At 39.0% G+C, this 23,031-nt stretch overlaps 1 protein-coding gene across 1 annotated transcript; it reads left to right on the forward strand.

The window, feature by feature from the left end:
- LOC148193891 (uncharacterized) lies at positions 1-6,413 on the forward strand. Its single transcript, XM_088096426.1, has 5 exons — positions 1-327; positions 4,793-4,940; positions 5,039-5,136; positions 5,733-6,088; positions 6,224-6,413. Exons 1-5 carry the CDS (start codon positions 1-3, stop codon positions 6,411-6,413), a joined length of 1,119 nt encoding a protein of 372 aa, XP_087952552.1.
- The last annotated feature ends 16,618 nt before the right edge of the window (positions 6,414-23,031 follow it).

Below are 23,031 nucleotides of genomic sequence, written 5' to 3' on the forward strand. Positions count from 1 at the left end.
ATGGCGCTCCAATTGGCGGATAGGTCTCTTAAATACCCGTATGGGGTGATTGAAGATGTGTTGGTGAAGGTGGACAAATTTGTATTTCCAGTGGATTTTGTCATAATGGAGATGGAGGAGAATGGAGATCTGCCTCTCATTCTGAACATACCATTTATGAAGACTGCTAGAGTTTTAATTGATGTGGAGAATGACAATCTTAAAGTAAGAGTGCAAGATGAAGAAGAGAATTTTGATGTATTCAAAGCCATGACACACCCTAAGGATGATAAAGCATGTTTCCAATTTGATATGCTTGGTGAAGTTTGTATGGTGCAAGAGAAGATGGTGCGTTATTCTTCTCCGTTAGAAAAAACTCTCACTGATGCATGTGAAGATTTGAATGAAGAGGAATAGAAATTAATTGATGAGTGTATGAAGGATTTGGATGCGTTAAAGGAAATCCCAGTGGATGAGGCTAATTTTGAAAAGATTGATACCAAAGAAGAAGTCAAAGAAAAGAAGTTGGAATTAAAGATGTTACCATCACATTTGAAGTATGTTTTCTTAGAAGAAGATGGAACGAAACCAATCATCATTAGTAATTCTTTGCTTCCTGAAGAAGAAGAAAAGTTGGTAGAATTATTTAAAGTCAACAAAGAAGCTATTGGATGGTCAATCTCGGATTTCAAAGGTATAAGCCCAACTTACTGCGTGCATAAAATATTTATGGAGGAGGACTATAGACTAGGTGCTCAACCACAGAGAAGGTTAAATCCTGTGATGAAGGAGGTGGTTAGAAAAGAAGTATTGAAGCTTCTGGAAGCTGACATTAAATATTCAATCTCTAACAGTGAATGAGTGAGTCCAGTACAGGTAGTGCCAAAGAAAGGTGGGATGACAGTAATTTATAATGAGAAGAATGAGCTCATTCCTACTAGGACAATTACTAGGTGGCGGATGTGCATTGATTATAGGAAGTTAAATAAGGCCACTAGAAAGGATCATTTTCCCCTTCCTTTTATGGATCAGATGTTGGAAAGATTGGCAGGTCAGACTTTTTATTGCTTTCTAGATGGATATTCTGGATACAACCAAATTTTGGTAGATCCAAAATACCAGGAGAAGACAACTTTCACGTGTCCATTTGGTGTATTCGCTTACAGAAAGATTTCATTTGGGTTATGTAATGCTCCAGCTACGTTTCAAATGTGTATGTAGGCAATTTTCGCGGATCTCATAGAAAAGTGTATTGAAGTCTTCATGGATGATTTTTCGGTGTTTGGAGATTCTTTCCAAAGGTGTTTGACGAATCTGGATATTGTCCTTAAGAGATGTGTTTAAACAAATATTGTGCTTAATTGGGAGAAATGTCATTTTACGGTAACAAAAGGAATTGTGTTGGGTCACAAGATTTCTGCTAGGGGGATTGAAGTGGATAAAGCCAAACACTACAAAAAAGTAGGGCATTACCGAAGGCCAGAAGCCCTCGGAAAATGCCAAAAGCCGTCGATAATGGGTGTTTACCGAAGGCCTATCGGCGGCCAAAAATCCTTCGGTAAATCCCCTGTCGCTAACCATTACCGAGGGCTTTCGCCCTTCGGTAATTACCGAGGGCCAAAAGCCTTCGGTAATTACCGAAGGGCAAAAGCCCTCGCTAATTACCGAAGGGCAAAAGCCTTCGGTAGTTACCGAAGGGCGAAAGCCCTCGGTAAGTTCCGAAGGGCAGGAGCCCTCGGTAATGAGCATACGATGGTATTTACCGAAGGGCGAAAGCCTTCGGTAATGGCCATACGAGGGCATTTACCGAAGGGCAAAAGCCTTCGGTAAAATGGAGGGCAGGTTTCAGCAAAATGGTTTTTCTTGTGCAACCCAGACCTGTATAACAAATTTCAATTACAAACAGACCTGCATAACAGTTTTCAAACACATACAAACATGCATAATGTGCATCTCAAAGATCCAATCAATGATCAATATCCAATGCACATCAAATAATCCACAAGACATCCATTAAAACACTTGCAGGCATGTATTCAAAAAGCTGCTTTTTTAAATATATATATATATATATATATATATATATATATATATATATATATATATATAATTCTAAATAATTAGTGGCATCAATAGAATTGGGAAATTTTTTATGTTTGATGGATGTTACTGAAAATATTCACAGCAAAATGCTATAATCAACATTCAATCAATTAAAATACCAAAAATGCTTGAGATCTATACAAGTTGGCCTTAATTGACAGCTAAAGATTATTGAGGTTACCTTGAACTATGGTTGAGTAATACGTAGGTGCTAGGATCATACACATTCAAATAACTTGTAAAAGACAAGGTTGAAAGAGTAAAGGGATCAATGAATGTATGCACTGAGTGTGAAAGGGTAAAGGCATCAATGAGAGTTCAAAGAGTAAAGCCATCAATTTTGGCAGTTGAGTGTGAAACCCTCTGTCTCAATTTAACTTCTTGCCTTTGACCAAGTGAAAATGAAGAAGGACAAGAAAATGGTAATTAAAAAAGTATCACAGATGACTCTATTTTAGTTTGTAGCTTTGGATCACAGGGGAAGCTTATATGAAGTGGTAAATGACCAACTAAGGCTTGCACTGTGAAATACAATATATATTCAACAAAGAGATGATTGACAGTAGTAATTTTTTTATTTTAAGTCACATTGAATGAAAAATACAGGGATATAATGATGACATCAGAGCACATGGGAATGATGAAAAGAAAAAGAAGATTTGATGCAGAGACTGATGCAGGATTTCTAGATGAAAGAATTCATAATTTTTAACCTACACGCTCCAACAAACAAATCTTTGTATTTTTTCAAAATGAAACCTATTTATGGATGGAAACAACATAAATTGGATGGAAGCAACTCCCTACTCCATTGATCTCAAGCATAAGCTATACGAATTTAAAGTAAAACTTGCAGTATACAACAGAATGAACCAAAGATGGCTGGAACACTGATGTTTTTTAAACATTGACAAGGCATATAACATCCACTTAATCTCATTGGTCAATTCATGCTTTGCTAATATGAAAGTAGCTATTTTCATGTTTTGCTGATTTTTTTTAATGTTATATAACTTCATTCATAGAGAAAACAAAAAGAAAAAACCTTAATTATAATTTATATCTCTGTATTTAATCAGTTAATTACTCTCAACAACCTTCATCTCCATAAAAAAACAGTTCAGACCAAGTCAAAGAACATTGTTACCCTTTGCTAACAAAGCTCACACACCACCCCTAGAACTTGCTCCTCAATCCTCTCCCTCTCCCTTGTTAATTGACTTCATTTTTGAACTTTAGGCCCCTTTTTAAGTCCAGGGTGCCCAACCCTACTATTATATGAAGAACACTTTCACTCTTTGGCAGCAAGAAAGCACACACTACACTAAAGACAGCGTCTTCAAATCCGAATATGGAAGGTGAATTCATCTTCCAATTGGTATAATAGGGTAATGTATCTTTATGGATGTCAAAGCAAAGAACCTAACAAGGAAACAACTTAGGTATGCTAGGGTGCAAGGGTCCTATTAGCTGAATGAAATTACTACTTCAAGTGTTTGTTTTACACACAACATATGACCATAATTACTATTTCAATGTCTACCATTTACAGACAACATATGAGCATAATTAAAGCTAAAAATAGGAAGAACAGTAAAATTTTAAAATATGACATCCAACTAATATTTTCCATGGTTAAATGGTTTAGAACAAGTTCAGAACAAATTGACAAAGCTAAAAATTTAAGCATAACAGTGAAAACAATATGAAAAATAGCAAAAATGAGGAGTAAAGAGACTTACATATCGACGCCAGACAAGTCCAGCAGCTGGGTTTTCTTCGATTGTTGCCTCTTCCACGCACCACGAAGCCCCTCCTCCACATTGTGCCCTCCTCCACGAAGCCCTCCTGACGCACCCACAACAAATTTGTGAAGCAGCCCCTGCAACCACGGAACGTTGGGGAATGTTGGTGACTGAGACGACCTCCGACAACAAAACCTCCCAAATTTGGGCAATGTTGGTGACGGTTTGATGGCTGGAAGAAACGAGAAAGCTGGTGAGGGTTTGATGTCTCCGACAAAGGGGGAATGCTGGTTAGGGTTCGAAGAAAGAAACGCAATATTTTGGCTCGAAAAATGAAAGTTTGCAGAGGGAAACCAAGTCCGCTGGGGTTAATTACACGAGCACCTTACCGAGGGTCATATATCCTTCGGTAAGTTAATTCACTAAAGCCAATACCGAGGGCTCAAAGACCTTCGAAAAAAAAACCTTCGGTAATGAGTGCATTTCACCATGGTCTTCGGTAATCATCTTTGTGACCGTCGGAAACGCAATTTTACCGAAGGGCAAAAGGCCGTCTGTAAAAACCCTTCGGTAATGCCTGAATTTCTTGTAGTGAAAGTGGAGGTCATTGAGAAACTTCCACTGCCAACAAACGTAAATGGAATTAGAAGTTTTTTAGGCCATGCTGGGTTTTATAGAAGATTTATTAAAGACTTCTCGAAGATTTATTAAAGATTGCTAAACCATTGAGTAATTTGCTTGTTAAAGACGTACCCTTTGTGATGAATGAAGAATGTTTAAAAGCTTTTGACATCTTGAAAAGAAAATTGGTTTCGGCCCCAGTGATTGTAGCTCTAGATTGGAATCAAAAGTTTGAACTAATGTGTGATGCCAATGATTATGCAATAGGTGTTGTGCTTGGTCAGAGAAAAGAGAAGGTATTTCATACTATCTATTATGCTAGCAAAGTTTTGAATGATGTCCAGTTAAATTATGCCACTACTGAGAAGGAATTTCTGGCTATAGTTTATGCCTTGGAGAAATTTAGACCTTACCTTATTGGGTCTAAGGTGATCATTTACACGAATCATGCGGCTATAAAGTATTTGTTAACAAAGCCGGATTCTAAGCCACGTTTGTGAGATGGGTGCTCTTATTACAAGAATTTGATGTGGAAATCCGTGACAAGAAGGAGAGTGAAAATTTGATTGCTGATCATCTATCTTTGTTAGTTAATAGTGAGGTTATAAGTAAGGAAAAAGAAATCTGGGAGTCTTTTTCAGATGAGACACTCTTGTATATTCAACAAAGGCCATGGTTTGCTGATATGGTTAATTTTAAAGTTGTAGGAGTAATTCCGGAAGACTTGAATTGGCAACAGAGGAAGAAGTTTTGGCATGATGCAAAACAGTTTATTTGGGATGATCCTTACTTGTTCAAAATTGGAGTAGATAATCTTCTGAGGCGGTGTGTGACAAATGAAGAAGTAGAAGGAATTCTCTGGCACTATCATGATTCAACTTATGGGGGACATTTTAATGAAGAAAGAACATTAGCAAAAGTTCTCCAGTCAAGATTTTATTGGCCTACCCTGTTTAAATATGCTCATAATCATGCCAGAAATTGTGATAAATGTCAAAGGACTGGGGCTATTTCAAGACGTCATGAGATGCCATTACAAGGCATTTTAGAGGTTGAAGTCTCTGATTGCTGGGGTATTGATTTTGTGGACCCTTTCCACCATCTTTCAACAATGAATACATATTGGTGGCGGTGGATTATGTGAGTAAATGGGTGGAAGCCTTGGCTTGTCCCAAGAATGATGCTAGCACTGTGTTTAAATTTCTAAAGAGGCAAATTTTCTCACGCTTTGGAACTCCAAGAGTACTTATTAGTGATGGAGGTTCTCATTTTTGCAACTTCCAGCTTGCAAAAGTACTCAAACATTATAGTGTGAAGCATAAGGTGGCTACACCTTATCATCCACAAAAAAATGGGCAAGCTGAGGTGTCTAACAGGGAGATAAAGAGGATCTTGGAGAAAACAGTTGCTTCATTAAGAAAGGACTGGTCACAAAAATTGGATTATGCTCTCTGGGCATATAGGACGGCAATAAAGACATCTATGGGTTTATCACCTTTTCAGTTAGTCTATGGGAAAACATGTCATCTGCTAGTGGAGATAAAGTATAAAGCTTTGTGGGCTCTAAAATTTTTGAATTTTGATCTCTATGATACTCGAAATAAACGCAGAAGGCAGATACTGGAGCTTGAAGAGATGTGGTTGCATGCATATGATTCATCCAGGAATTATAAAGAAAAGGTAAAATTCTATCATGACAGGAAGCTGATAAGAAGGTTTTTTAATCCAGGGCAGCATGTGTTATTGTTCAATTCACGTTTGAAGTTGTTTCCTAGGAAGTTGAAGTCAAAATGGTCAAGACCATTCATAGTAAAGGAAGTGCATCCCCATGGAGCAACTAAATTGGTAGATCCAGCTGCCAGTGATCCAAAGAGAAGTTGGGTAGTGAATGGTCAACATCTCAAGCACCATTTAGGAGGAGAAGTGGAACGCCTTTCCACAGCTATGAAGTTGGTTGATCCATGAGCTTATTGGGTCAAGCTAGTGACGTTAAAGAAGCGCTTACTGGGAGGCAACCCATTTTTCTAAACTTATCTTTGTCTTGTGAACTTTATTTTGCTTCTGTTTTTAGAATAGGTGTTGATGTACTCAGTTTGAAACTTATATCTGATGCGATGGTTTGATATTGATTTGTGTGTGATGAGTATTGCTTGATGATGCTTTGATATTGATTGATGTTGAGATGTTGCACAAGATGTTGATATACAAGTGGTTGTTCACAAACTGTGTGAACAGATGCATGATGTTATGATTGTGATTATGATGCTAAGCAGGATGTGTATTTGGTGTATGTGGAACATTGAATTAGCTTATATGTGAGGTTTTGAATTCCAGAGTATTTGTTGTGAATGATTGTTATTCTTTTGAAAGCATGAATGATTTTGCCCAGGTTTCTATGATTGAACTACTTGCTTGCTTGTGTCATATGATCAAGGCCATTTTTTATTACCACTTTTCTTAGCCAATGTATGATTTTAGCCCAAATGAAAGAGAGCACGAAATGTTCTATCCTTTTTGAACCTTAAGCCTTAAACATATTATAAAAATCCTTTGTGAAAATCTTTACCTTGAGTTAAGTTGAGAATCATGGTGTGGTATTGATAAAGGTTCAAGTTTGGGGTTGATTGAGAGAATTGAAAAAGAAAGTAATGAAAAGCATTGAGCTAAGTATTGAGCAAGTATGAAAAAGAGAAAAGAAAATATAATGCAAAGAAAGAAAAGCTCAATGCAAAAAGGGGAAAGTTGGGAATGAGTGAGATTGCTTTGTCTAAAGAGAGATTGTATTTGAATGATAAATTTATGTATGATTCGCTTAACTCAAGGATTTTGTGATCTTGAAAAACCAATTTTTCTTCTTAACCCAGCCACGTTACAAGCCATGGAAAGACCTTGTGATGATACTTGTCTGTGAGTATGTTTGATTGTGGTAAATGAAAGGCAAATTTGTTCTATGTGACATTAGGATAAGTAGAGTGAAGGAGTGACCTTTATATACACCTGTGTGATTGAGTGAAACACTTTGTCTGGTGAGGAATAGTTCCATGAATACATGATTACATTTATGCTTCATTAATTGATCATTCATGACAATAACATCTATTGGATATTATGTGATTATGTGAACACCATGATGAGTGATTTTAATCAAGGCATGTGTACATCTTGACTGAATTCTATTTGATGAGCTGATTTGAGTAATTACTTGTCTTGGAAGAAAGAATTTTTGAATGTGTTGAATCACTGTATTGATTGGTGGAAGACTGAGTTATATCTTATTTGCTTGAGGACAAGCAAATTTCTAAGTGTCGTAACCGGAATCGCGACGGGACGACGATCCAAAAAAGAAATCTGTTTTTGGAAAGAGATTTGGAGTCGCCACCATAGTTTATTATGGAAAACTACGGAAAAACCATAAAACGATAAAGCACAGTCCGCGAAAACCAGATTCTGGGTTCGGGAGTCGGTTACGCGTGGGGAAGGTGTTAGCACCCCACAACGCCTGCCCTAAGGCAGTACCTTTAACTAAATGCACGAATATGATGTGATTTTCAAAATGTTTAACTATCCCCTAAAATAAAGTTCTAAATAAGCAAAACATATTTTTTAGTTTTTTGGGCCCGACAAGGATTGACCTTGCTCCTACGTATTCTCATTCAAAATGAGAAATCAGGGTTACGTAGTTCTTTTAGAAAACTGCTTGAAAATTTGTTTGAAAATTGTTTAGAAAATTTTGTTTGGAAAATGATTATGGATAAATTCAGATTTTTGGGAAAGTGAACCTGACAAGGACTAGCCTTGCTCCTACGTATCTCCACTCTCGATGGAGAATCAAGGATCACGTAGTTCTGGGTAGCAAGACTATTTGTTGCTTAAAATTGTTGATGTTTTCGGTTTTTTTGAAGATTTTATACCTTTTTTTTATATTTTGTTTAAGAAAGAGAAAAGGTTGTTAGCACAAGGACGATGCGTGCGATCACACATGTGCATAAACCTTTAAAACATATTTTTTGGTTAATTTTACTTAAGGAAAAGAAAAGGTTTTTAGCACAAGGACGATGCGTGCGATCACACATGTGCCTAAACCTTTAAAACATATTTTTTGTAATTTTAATTAAGAAAGCGAAAAGGTTTTTAGCACAAGGACGATGCGTGCGATCACACATGTGCCTAAACCTTTTAAATATTTTAAATGAAGATATTAAGTACTAGGCTGATGCAGACGATCGCACGAGTACTTATACCATTATTTAACTTCTTATTTTTTTCATCATTTTTTTTACTTTATAATTTTTGTAATTTTTATAATATTAAAATAATATTTTCATAACATTGTGCAAACAATAACTATTTTTTATATTTTTATAATTTATCTTTTTTAGTATTCAAAGTGTAGCAAATAAACAAACACAATGTATAAAACACTAAAGATAGCGAGTGGGGTTATCATGAAAGGGTTATGTACATTAAAAACATAATAATCAAACACATACTAAAAATAAATAAACAAAACCTGACACGAGATAAAAACAAAAAACTGCCAAAAAAGAGTGGGGGTGCGGAGATAAAACAAACCAGGGGTGTGACCCAATTAGGTTCAGTCCAGGCCCAAGTGACGATATGGGTGCAGCAGTGGGGTTTGGAAGTATTAGAAACGAAATGGGCCCAATGCCCAAACTCCTCTTTGCTTGCAGAAGCGCAGTGGGGGTGTGAATGGGAATTTCACGTCACCGAGAAGAGGAGGCAGCCCACCAGCCAGGCCCAAAGCCTATTAACCCCAATCAGAAACCCATTAGGGGTTCCCCCAACCTCGTCTCATTTTTCCATTCGGACCTTGCACGCTTAGGGTTCTCTACAAGAAAGGTAACCCAGGGATGTTTGTCCCCTCTTCACGCACGCTGCCGCCTCCGCCCAGCCGGCCGCCGCTCACGACCACGACCCAGCCTCCGCGCCACCTCTGGACTCTTCTCCCAGCCCAGAACTCCGATGAGGGGGCATCTTCCCCGCGTGCCACCAAACCGACCACCGCGCCAAAACGACTACCGCGCCACCACCTTCCCTATCTCTCGTCTCCCTTTGAAATCGGCAACCCCAGGGAGGGGTTCGTCCTGTCCACCGGCTCACGCACACAGGCCGCCGCGCCACCGCCTTCCACCAGCTCTTCCCCTCTTCCTTTCTCGCGTGAGAGAGAGGCGCTCCGACTTCAACCTGCAACGTCGTCGCCACTCCTCCACCCGACCGGCAGCCGCGAGTCGCGCCAAGCTTTCCCCTCTCCTTCTCTTTTCTTCGCACGATACTGCCGCCAACCTAGCTCCGACAGTTACCCCCCTTCATTTGAACTTAGAACTTGCTCACGACAATTGCTCCCTTATCCTCTAATATCTGTTATCTGCTTTGGATGTTGAGATTGGGTTGGCTGGACGTTACTGCTAGGCGCTGGACCGTGAAGGTCCTTGGAGTTGCTGAACGTGTGGAGCTGCTACCACCCTTCTCTTTGCTGCACCTAGACCATGAGCTCCTTCCAGCCGTGGTGGTGGCTTCATCCTTCACAATGGACGTTTAAACTTTGCTGCAGTATCCACTCACCATGCTCTTCATTCCAGCCAAAAAAAGAGATTCATTACGGTGTGCATTGGCTTGCTTCCAGCCGTGATAATTTGATAGAAAGATGTGGCAGCAACTCCTATTGATTTGCTTCCAAAGAGTGCTGCTCCTCATGCCTTGATGTTGTCCGTGAATGAGACACCAGCTCCTTGATCCAGCCAGCTTTGACACCACTCCACCGTGTGTTATTTCTCCAAGAAGAAGCTTCAAGCAAACCGTGAGCTGCTGGATGCTTCAAAGAGTTTTCAATGTGGTGGCCCCTTCTTTTTGACTCAATGTGCTGATGTTTTTCCAAGACTTGGCTATGACATGTGTTGTCTTCTTTCACAAACTCTTGGAGCTCTGTTCACCATTGTTAAACTCCTGAAGCTCCCCCTTTGTGGCTGGCTTTCCCTTTTTGTCTCTGTTGTAGATGAATCGGAGTTGTCGCAACAGGGGAGATGGATGATGTAGATGAAGAAGAAAGGGACCAGTGCCCCTGAATGGCCGTGTGTGTATGATGATGGTCATGGGAGATCATCTTGTTGAATTCGAAAAATGTGAGATGATCCCTCCCCCAAGAGGACCCCTCTGTCTGTTGTAGTGCCCTCCAGACTTTACAGATGGAATCTGTACAGGCACCACATGGGCACCCGTGGCCGACAAAAGTGAAGGTGTCAGCCAAAAATATTCTCTTTTTCAGAAACCCATGCTGTCAATCGCTTTCACTTCAGACAAAATCTGCAGTTGAAGGTGGGAATCTTTGCTGTACAGCTCAGACGAATGAAAAACGCAGCCACCACCACTTTTGGACGCTCGGTCAATACCGGAAACGAACGACCGTGAACGACCGTTCACATAAAATGAACGAACGTTCAGACCGAACGTTCACAAGGTAAGAGTTCTGATCTAGGTCGAACGCTTAAGAGTTACCAATTTAAGGACGAACGCCCACAATCATCAATCCAACAGGACCGAACGCTCGAGATTGCTTTATGAGAATATACATCATCAAGACCAAAAGCTACCTATCGACACTCACTCCCCAACAGGACGAACGTTAATACAGAACGAACGGTTGAATTCACAGTCGATGACGAACGCTCACGTAGGATAGAGGACGAACGTTTGCAAGCGTAGAAACGAACGCGCACGGTGCAGTACAATCGCTTATGGCCAGGAATGGACGAACGGTATAGGACGAGCGATCTAAAGGTGGAACGCTAAATGGTAAAGATTGCCGAACGTCAGTGAGAATGGCTGAAGGCTGATCATGGATGACCGAGCGTTCAAATGAGAATAACTTCACCAAGGCCGAACGTTCAAATGAAGACCGAACGGTTGACTGAAGACCGAACGTCCTAGAGGAATGAATGGACGAACGGTCGAATGATGAACGCTTGAAGACTGAACGGTTGAAGCTGAGATTGCCGAACGTGCTAGAGGTAAAGACGGACGAACGGTCGAATAAAGCAAAGGAGGAACGGTGGAGGACGAACGCTCTTTTTCTTTTTAATGTTTTATATTATTTTTTCTTTTTTTTTTCTTTTTTTTTTAAAATTTTTTTTTTAATACTCCCCATGAAAATAAAAATAAATCTATTAGCCAATCCGGACGAAATTGGGTGTTGACAGCTGCCCCTCTTTACTTAGATTTTACTAGATAATATGAAAATTTGGGATTTTTTGTATTATCAGAGTAAAAGCTAAGTAAAGAAAGAAACACTAATTTCGTCCGTATTTCAAAATAAACAAGTGACAAACAGAGAATTTAAAACAAATATGAACAAAGCTAAGAGAATTGAGGTGTAACAACCCTATAGATAAGAGAATGAATGAGGTGTGCAAACCTCGTGGAGGGTGTCGTAACCCTATGGATGAATGAATGAGGTGTGCAAACCTCGTGGAGGGTGTCGTAACCCTATGGAAGAAGTTGTTGAGGTGTAGAAACCTCGTGGAGGGTGCCGTAACCCTATGGAAGAAGTTGTTGAGGTGTAGAAACCTCGTGGAGGGTGTACCAACCCTATGGAAGAAGTTGTGAGGTGTACTAACCTCGCGGAGGGTGTACAAACCCTGTGAATGAATGATGTGAGGTGTACTAACCTCGCGGAGGGTGTACAAACCCTATGGATGAATGATGTGAGGTGTACTAACCTCGCGAAGGGTGTACAAACCCTGTAGTGGATGAATGAGGTGTACTAACCTCGCGAAGGGTGTACAAACCCTGTAGTGGATGATTGAGGTGTACTAACCTCGTGGAGGGTGTACCAACCCTATAGAAAGTGAATGAGGTGTACAAACCTCATGGAGGGTGTACCAACCCTATAGAAAGTGAATGAGGTGTACAAACCTCATGGAGGGTGTACCAACCCTATAGAAAGTGAATGAGGTGTACAAACCTCATGGAGGGTGTACCAACCCTATAGAAAGTGAATGAGGTGTACAAACCTCATGGAGGGTGTACCAACCCTAGAGAAAGTGAATGAGGTGTACAAACCTCATGGAGGGTGTACCAACCCTATAGAAAGTGAATGAGGTGTACAAACCTCATGGAGGGTGTACCAACCCTATAGAAAGTGAATGATTTGAGTTTGATTGTTGGGTTCGACCATTGCCTTGCAGAGGGCCGAGATACCAATAGCAGAAAGTAAAATTGGGCTCGACCATTGCCTTGCAGAGGGTCGAGATACCAATGACAGAAAGTAAAATTGTTTGACTGTTTTGAAATTTGGATTTTGTTGAAATTTTGAGATGTTGAAATTTATTGATTTTTTTTCGAGATAGAAATGAGTGTCCATTTTTATTTTTTTGAAATGAGAAGCATGGTTGATGTAAATTTGGAAATTACAGGCGAAAGCTTTGATGCATGTTGATTTTTTTGTCTTTTTGAAGGAAGAAGATTTGATAAATATTTACGAAAACAAATTCAAAGTTTTTGAAAATATGTACATGATGTCGACTCGTGATTTTTTTTGTTTTTGTTTTACTGGAAGATTATGAAACTATGACACTTTTTTTTTATTGAGTCAATTTGTTTTCTTTGAAATCATCAAATTTATGAAGATTTAGACCTTCATTTTATTTTTACGATCAGATGTTAAATTCTAAAAGTCAAATGTTCAAACTTGTGTGCTCAACATTTTCTTTTGAAACATCAGCGTATGCATGCCTGATATCAAGGGTTGGGAAAAATGTGTGGAGGATGATTGGAAGGATTTGGAGAGTACCGGGTTGGCTACTTGGGCCTCTCACTCCTTAAAACGGCTACAAATGCCAATGTGAGGTAGTAGATACTCAGAAGCTGCTCCAGTTTAGGGCATGGTAAAAAGGTAGGTATGGACAAATGTATCTGTGAATTGTGAGAGAATAAGTCACGAATCAGGGAGTGAGAATATCATGTGTGATTTACAAATTGCCCCAATTTTGGTGGTGATGGATTTTTGAAGTTCGGGGCGAACCAAAATCATGCGAGGCCCGACAAGGGATGCCCCAGTCTTTGTATGAGCTTTGAATATTCAGATGAAAGATTAACAAAGTTACCCAATATTTTGAGTGGGCCAAAAACACATGAAACTCACAAAATTGCCCCTAGTTTTGGAGAACGGGGAAGAGTTCGAATGGGATATGAATTTGTGATGTATATGAAAATGATTGCCTTGAAAGGATTGCCCCAATTGGATTGATTTTCCTTTGTATAATTTTGATCAATAGGGAGTTCCCTTCTTCCAAGGACATTTATTTTTCATCATTTTTTTTTTTAACAACTCATTGTTAGTCATTTTGTCTTGTCTCAAAATTAAGCTTTATGAAAATTTAAGCAACCATCTTTCAATCAGTGTGGACTTTTATTTAGCTTGTAATGTGGCTTGGGCTAAAGGGTATTGAAAGAAAGGATATAAAGGCCCAAATAAATGTTTATGGATTTTTTTTTTTTTTTTTGAAACAAGAGTTACCATCTGCACCTTGTATCAGTTATTCGTCAAATCCGTTTTGCCTATCTTGCCATTTCTCAAAATTCATTCTTTGTTTGTCATCACTTTGTGATTCTTTCTATTTTTTTTTTTGCTTTGCTTTTGATGAATTCTCTTCATTTGATCACTAAGTGTGTTTTTTTTTTGCAATTTGAGTTGACTTCTACTGTGATGGTAACCCTTGTTTGGGTAAACTTTTGAAAAGAAATTTCTTATTGGCTCAAATTTGGGTATCAATGGATATATCTCTTTTTTTTTTTTTTTTTTGGGTGAAGAAAAATGGCCACACATCATTTCAAATTTTGGTTGTTTTATTTTCACAAGATTAATTAGGAGACAAAACTAAGTGATCTCAACAAGAGTCATTTTTTCTTATTCTTTTTTTTCTTTTTTGTTTTGTTTTTGTTTTGTCCTAACAGATTCAAGGATCTCCCAAATGAAAGCCAATGAAGGTAATCTTAACAAGGAAAATCTGCCCCAGTGTAAGAGTTTGCGTTTATTTGGGCTCAAGAACATGATTGGGGTCAATCTTTGGTTTAGTGAAGGTTGAAGGATGATGTTTCCAAGCAATGCACACACAAATACTTCTTAAGAATACGTGATTTGATCATTTGACTATAGGAGATTATGACATCCATTAAATTTTTTTTTGTTTTTTTTTTTTTTGTTTTTTTTTGAAATGTCATAAAATTGATGATTTGCATCGAAAAAAAAAAAAAAAAAAAAAAAAAAAAAAAAAAAAAAACTGACTCAACTTTGATACGATATGCATATTTTTTGGGTTTTATGAATGAAGAAATGTAATATGAAATGAAAATGATGCACGTAACTAAAGAAAATCTATTTTTTTATTTTTATGATTGAAGACATGTACAACTGGAAATTTTTTTAGAGAAAATTGGGTTTAAGGGCTAGTCGAGCCTGACTTTGTGGGCCGGCGCTGAATCTGGGCTTTGTGGGCCAGCGTGAAAACTGGGCTTTGTGGGCCAGTGTGGAAACTGGGCTTTGTGGGCCAGTGTGAAAACTGGGCTTTTATGGGCCAGTGTAGGAACTGGGCTTTTGGGCCAATGTAGGAAACTGGGCTTTTGGGCTAGTGTAGGAAACTGGGCTTTTTGGGGCAGTGTAGGAACTGGGCTTTTTGGGCCAGTGTAGGAACTGGGCTTTTGAGCCAATGTAGGAAACTGGGCTTTTATGGGCCAATGTAGGAACTGGGCTTTTTGGGCCAGTGTAGGAACTAGGCTTTTGAGCCAGTGTAGGAACTGGGCTTTTTGGGCCAGTGTAGGAAACCGGGCTTCTTGGGCCAATGTAGGAAACTGGGCTTTTATGGGCCAATGTAGGAATTGGGCTTTTTGGGCCAGTGTAGGAACTAGGTTTTTATGGGCCAGTGTAGGAACTGGGCTATTTGGGGCAGTGTGGAAACTGGGCTTTTATGGGCCAGTGTGGAAACTGGGCTTTGCAAGTCAGTATGGAAAATAAGCTTTGCGAGCCAGTATGGAAACTAGGCTTGGTGAACAATGCAAAAATTGATATGAGAAAGCTTGATTTAGAAAAAACGTTTGAGAAATAAATGTTTTTTTTTTCAAACTCCATCATTTTTAAATGTGAAAAATATTAAACCTATTAGAAGAAAAACTCTTTTTTTTTTTGTGTTTTTATTGAAGATTATGTATGTAACTGGGCAAAAATGAGCTCATAAATTGTTTGAACATTTTTTCATTTTGATTTTTGATTTTTTTTTTGTTTTTATTTTTGTTTTTATTATATTTTTTTTTGACGTTTTTAATAATTTTTTGGAAGTTTTTTTTTTTGAAGGATAACAATCCGCATTTTATGAAAAATGACGTCCAGAAATTCAAAACAATTATCCATTTGCCCCCAAAATATGTACAATTTATTTTTTTTTCAAAATTTTTCATGCCCCAAAAATATTTTTAAGAAATTCTAATTTTTTTTTATTTTTTAGAATGATACTGAGAATTTAATTAATTATGAATAAATTTCATTTATTTGTTTTCAAGTTTTCTCTTTTTTTTTAATTAATTTTTTTAAAAGAAACATGACACATTTATTGTAAAATAGGAAATGACAGACAAACTGAAGAAAAATAGTCTCCCTTTCGTGCCTTATCAGAGGTCCCATGGCTTGGATTCGAGGTCAAGTATATGCAATTTCAACAGGATGGTCTCCTGAACCTAGAGGTCAATGGTCACTAGAGCTATGGCCCCCTTCATAGCATCTCCACAACAGTCGAGTAATCAACTAGATGAGGAGACACAAGTGAAGAGAACAGACTCTAGCTGGAGTTCTCACGATAGCCAGACAGGAAGTACATCCCAGAATGACACTACTACACAACTCCTCTAATTCTAAGTTACGCTCAGACCCGGGTATAGGGCCCCACTCATGATATGCACAAAGTGTGTGTGTGAAGGGAGAATGCAATGCATACCCAAACCCTCACCTGCAAAACAACCAGAAAAATTCCCAGGCAGATATAAACATGTTTTCTACCCTAGGGTTCCATATTCAACAATTCACATGCAGTTATTCCAACTATCAGACACAGATAAAGAAAAAACAACAGGGGAAGAAAAACACAAAGAAAAATCATGTCAAATTCGCGCATCTAATTAAATGGCCTGACTCTCGAGTCCCCAGCGGAGTCGCCATCTGTCGCAACCGGAATCGCGACGGGACGACGATCCAAAAAAGAAATCTGTTTTTGGAAAGAGATTTGGAGTCGCCACCATAGTTTATTATGGAAAACTACGGAAAAACCATAAAACGATAAAGCACAGTCCGCGAAAACCAGATTCTGGGTTCGGGAGTCGGTTACGCGTGGGGAAGGTGTTAGCACCCCACAACGCCTGCCCTAAGGCAGTACCTTTAACTAAATGCACGAATATGATGTGATTTTCAAAATTTTTAACTATCCCCTAAAATAAAGTTCTAAATAAACAAAACATATTTTTTAGTTTTTTGGGCCCGACAAGGATTGACCTTGCTCCTACGTATTCTCATTCAAAATGAGAAATCAGGGTTACGTAGTTCTTTTAGAAAACTGCTTGAAAATTTGTTTGAAAATTGTTTAGAAAATTTTGTTTGGAAAATGATTATGGATAAATTCGGATTTTTGGGAAAGTGAACCTGACAAGGACTAGCCTTGCTCCTACGTATCTCCACTCTCGATGGAGAATCAAGGATCACGTAGTTCTGGGTAGCAAGACTATTTGTTGCTTAAAATTGTTGATGTTTTCGGTTTTTTTGAAGATTTTATACCTTTTTTTTATATTTTGTTTAAGAAAGAGAAAAGGTTGTTAGCACAAGGACGATGCGTGCGATCACACATGTGCATAAACCTTTAAAACATATTTTTTGGTTAATTTTACTTAAGAAAAAGAAAAGGTTTTTAGCACAAGGACGATGCGTGCGATCACACATGTGCCTAAACCTTTAAAACATATTTTTTGTAATTTTAATTAAGAAAGCGAAAAGGTTTTTAGCACAAGGACGATGCGTGCGATCACACATGTGCCTAAACCTTTTAAATATTTTAAATGAAGATATTAAGTACTAGGCTGATGCAGACGATCGCACGAGTACTTATACCATTATTTAACTTCTTATTTTTTTCATCATTTTTTTTACTTTATAATTTTTGTAATTTTTATAATATTAAAATAATATTTTCATAACATTGTGCAAACAATAACTATTTTTTATATTTTTATAATTTATCTTTTTTAGTATTCAAAGTGTAGCAAATAAACAAACACAATGTATAAAACACTAAAGATAGCGAGTGGGGTTATCATGAAAGGGTTATGTACATTAAAAACATAATAATCAAACACATACTAAAAATAAATAAACAAAACCTGACACGAGATAAAAACAAAAAACTGCCAAAAAAGAGTGGGGGTGCGGAGATAAAACAAACCAGGGGTGTGACCCAATTAGGTTCAGTCCAGGCCCAAGTGACGATATGGGTGCAGCAGTGGGGTTTGGAAGTATTAGAAACGAAATGGGCCCAATGCCCAAACTCCTCTTTGCTTGCAGAAGCGCAGTGGGGGTGTGAATGGGAATTTCACGTCACCGAGAAGAGGAGGCAGCCCACCAGCCAGGCCCAAAGCCTATTAACCCCAATCAGAAACCCATTAGGGGTTCCCCCAACCTCGTCTCATTTTTCCATTCGGACCTTGCACGCTTAGGGTTCTCTACGAGAAAGGTAACCCAGGGATGTTTGTCCCCTCTTCACGCACGCTGCCGCCTCCGCCCAGCCGGCCGCCGCTCACGACCACGACCCAGCCTCCGCGCCACCTCTGGACTCTTCTCCCAGCCCAGAACTCCGATGAGGGGGCATCTTCCCCGCGTGCCACCAAACCGGCCACCGCGCCAAAACGGCTACCGCGCCACCACCTTCCCTATCTCTCGTCTCCCTTTGAAATCGGCAACCCCAGGGAGGGGTTCGTCCTGTCCACCGGCTCACGCACACAGGTCGCCGCGCCACCGCCTTCCACCAGCTCTTCCCCTCTTCCTTTCTCGCGTGAGAGAGAGGCGCTCCGACTTCAACCTGCAACGTCGTCGCCACTCCTCCACCCGACCGGCAGCCGCGAGTCGCGCCAAGCTTTCCCCTCTCCTTCTCTTTTCTTCGCACGATACTGCCGCCAACCTAGCTCCGACAGTTACCCCCCTTCATTTGAACTTAGAACTTGCTCACGACAATTGCTCCCTTATCCTCTAATATCTGTTATCTGCTTTGGATGTTGAGATTGGGTTGGCTGGACGTTACTGCTAGGCGCTGGACCGTGAAGGTCCTTGGAGTTGCTGAACGTGTGGAGCTGCTACCACCCTTCTCTTTGCTGCACCTAGACCGTGAGCTCCTTCCAGCTGTGGTGGTGGCTTCATCCTTCACAATGGACGTTTAAACTTTGCTGCAGTATCCACTCACCATGCTCTTCATTCCAGCCAAAAAAAGAGATTCATTACGGTGTGCATTGGCTTGCTTCCAGCCGTGATAATTTGATAGAAAGATGTGGCAGCAACTCCTATTGATTTGCTTCCAAAGAGTGCTGCTCCTCATGCCTTGATGTTGTCCGTGAATGAGACACCAGCTCCTTGATCCAGCCAGCTTTGACACCACTCCACCGTGTGTTATTTCTCCAAGAAGAAGCTTCAAGCAAACCGTGAGCTGCTGGATGCTTCAAAGAGTTTTCAATGTGGTGGCCCCTTCTTTTTGACTCAATGTGTTGATGTTTTTCCAAGACTTGGCTATGACATGTGTTGTCTTCTTTCACAAACTCTTGGAGCTCTGTTCACCATTGTTAAACTCCTGAAGCTCCCCCTTTGTGGCTGGCTTTCCCTTTTTGTCTCTGTTGTAGATGAATCGGAGTTGCCGCAACAGGGGAGATGGATGATGTAGATGAAGAAGAAAGGGACCAGTGCCCCTGAATGGCCGTGTGTGTATGATGATGGTCATGGGAGATCATCTTGTTGAATTCGAAAAATGTGAGATGATCCCTCCCCCAAGAGGACCCCTCTGTCTGTTGTAGTGCCCTCCAGACTTTACAGATGGAATCTGTACAGGCACCACATGGGCACCCGTGGCCGACAAAAGTGAAGGTGTCAGCCAAAAATATTCTCTTTTTCAGAAACCCATGCTGTCAATCGCTTTCACTTCAGACAAAATCTGCAGTTGAAGGTGGGAATCTTTGCTGTACAGCTCAGACGAATGAAAAACGCAGCCACCACCACTTTTGGACGCTCGGTCAATACCGGAAACGAACGACCGTGAACGACCGTTCACATAAAATGAACGAACGTTCAGACCGAACGTTCACAAGGTAAGAGTTCTGATCTAGGTCGAACGCTTAAGAGTTACCAATTTAAGGACGAACGCCCACAATCATCAATCCAACAAGACCGAACGCTCGAGATTGCTTTATGAGAATATACATCATCCAGACCAAAAGCTACCTATCGACACTCACTCCCCAACAGGACGAACGTTAATACAGAACGAACGGTTGAATTCACAGTCGATGACGAACGCTCACGTAGGATAGAGGACGAACGTTTGCAAGCGTAGAAACGAACGCGCACGGTGCAGTACAATCGCTTATGGCCAGGAATGGACGAACGGTATAGGACGAGCGATCTAAAGGTGGAACGCTAAATGGTAAAGATTGCCGAACGTCAGTGAGAATGGCTGAAGGCTGATCATGGATGACCGAGCGTTCAAATGAGAATAACTTCACCAAGGCCGAACGTTCAAATGAAGACCGAACGGTTGACTGAAGACCGAACGTCCTAGAGGAATGAATGGACAAACGGTCGAATGATGAACGCTTGAAGACTGAACGGTTGAAGCTGAGATTGCCGAACGTGCTAGAGGTAAAGACGGACGAACGGTCGAATAAAGCAAAGGAGGAACGGTGGAGGACGAACGCTCTTTTTCTTTTTAATGTTTTATATTATTTTTTCTTTTTTTTTTCTTTTTTTTTTTAATTTTTTTTTTTTAACACTCCCCATGAAAATAAAAATAAATCTAAGTTTGGGGTTCTGATAACGGTTGAAATAGCGTTATTTTTATACTTAATTTTGATATTAAAAACACCCTTTATGACTTAGAAACTAGCTTGAAATCATGCTTTTGCTTAAGTTGTGAGAATAAGAGAGTTGAAGGTGGTATTATTGGTTTTATTCTTGGTTTTCCTTGTTTTGACAGGAATTAAGATGAATTGGATGAAGGAGTTGAAGTAGCAAGGAGTTCGAGTTAGGAAAGGCTGGAAAAGTAGAACATAGAAGAATCGCAAATAACGCTGAGCGTCATTTTGGGGCGTTGAGCGCCAAGTTCTTTTGTCTCACGCTTGAGCACCACTGCTGAGCGTTAGTTTAGTGCCGCAACCACTGTCTGACGCCTGAGTGCCACTGCTGAGCGTCAATTTAGTGTCGCAACCACCGCTGGGTGCCCTTTTGGGGCGCGGAGCGCCGACGACGTGGGCTTAAACCTATTTTATGTTATTTTTATGAACTATTTAAGGTGTTGGACAACCTAGAGACTGTATCTTTTGGCAGAAAGAGGCGCATAAACACTTCTTTCATCTCTCAGAGACGAATTTTGGATGCGGAAGCTTCGATCGTCAACTTTGAGGGTTTTATCTTTCATTCTTTTCCATATTTTCATCATGTTTATGGTGAACTAAACCTCCATTGTTGTTGGAGAAATAATGTAATCCTTTGAAACTCTCATGTATTGAATTGATTTATATTATAAATGTTTTATTTCATTAATTGTTAGGGTTTTTCCTCTACGCTCTATGGATGCTTTGTTTAACTCATTCAATTGTATGATTATTGATGTTGTCGATATGGAAACATATGGAGAAATCTAGAACTGGGGAAATTCTTCCAAAATCAATATTACCTAGACATAGGGATAGGAGGGTTGGTTGCTTTTAAGCTTCTGTGCGAATGTAATGCATAATTAATTGTTAGGGATACAAGACATTGTGATTTAGTAATTAAGAGTAGGTTTTCTTCAACGAGACATCGGATTTAAGGTAAATTAGAAAGTGACATTAACATTAATGAAGAAGATGAATTCATAAATACATGTGAGTGGATAAGATAAGTCGAAAACCCCAACAACATAATCATTCCATATTTTATACACCAATCACCTGTGCATTCTTCAAGTCAATTGATCAACAGTTGCATTCATATTTATTTTATGCATTATAAACACCATGATCTTGTTTACAAGTCTTAATTAATCAAGAACACACATGAATGTCTAGGTCGTGTGTCTCTTGGGAGACGCTACTCAGTCTTACCATTTATTATTATTTGATACGATTCGATACACTTGTCGGAGTGTTAACAACTATCCATATACAACCCCGCATAAAATTCAATTCCCAGAATACAGTTTGAATAATCAATATTGGTTCTATTATTAACACATCAAAATAGTTCCTTAATGTAATATTTATATAACAAAGTTTCTAAATATTTTTACATAACATAATTACAAATAAAATAGTTTCTAAACTGAAAATGTAATATTAAAATATCAAATCATTTACTGTGCCTTGCTCGCAATAAACATAGCAACCTCCCTAGTATGTCGCAAGCCATGTGTTGTTTTTCTTACTGCTTTCTGGATTTCAGCATCATATCCATCAACCCCTAATGCAATTTCCTCCTTTACAACCTATCAAAGAAACATGAATTAGTAATAACTGGAAAAACTTTTAAACATTCTGGCAGAGATTGAAACATATGTCATGCTAAAACAGAATGAAAAGAACAAACCCATTTTCTTCACATCATTGTCATTAACTAAGTAATTTAGACTTGTACAAGTTTGATTTAGATAATTAAACCAACAAACAGATTTAACAGTAAGTAGATACTGGTCTGCAAATTGAAAACAAGGCCTAAGTAACACCAATGTATCTTTCATGTACGTTATAAAAGGTTAATCACCACATTGAAATGTAATAGCGCTATTTCTTTCCTCCTTAACAAGCATATCTAGAATGAACCCCTTGTAATATTAAAAATAGACAACTACGTTATGTAAAATGTTAACCACCTTGAGAAAGTAGAAACAAAATTGAATATTGCATCACAAGTTTTACAATCTTAAGATTTAAGAATTGCACATAAATATAAACTGACAGAACATAAAGTGTTCATAATCGAAGCCTCAAATATGATCAACTTCCAAATTACTGCAAACATGATGATTTTTACCTTCATGAAGTTCACTTTTGTGGATCAAAATGAAGTTCATCACATAGATTTTGAAGGAAATCTGCTTTGCTATCTGCCATTTCTAATTCACCTTCTGCAGCAGCCTGCACAAGTCGTTTGCGATATACTTTCATTGTAATATCAAGTGAAATGACCTCTGCTTCCTGTTTATTACCCAGGCCAAATATATTTCTTAGCTGGTTTAGTGCAGCAAGCTGAAACATATAACTAATATATTAAAAATATAATTTTTATGTTACTTAAGATTGAAAC

Source organism: Vigna umbellata, chromosome 8, assembly GCF_029865625.1.
Source record: "Vigna umbellata cultivar VRB3 chromosome 8, Vumbellata_1.0, whole genome shotgun sequence".
NCBI classification, from domain to species: domain Eukaryota; kingdom Viridiplantae; phylum Streptophyta; class Magnoliopsida; order Fabales; family Fabaceae; genus Vigna; species Vigna umbellata.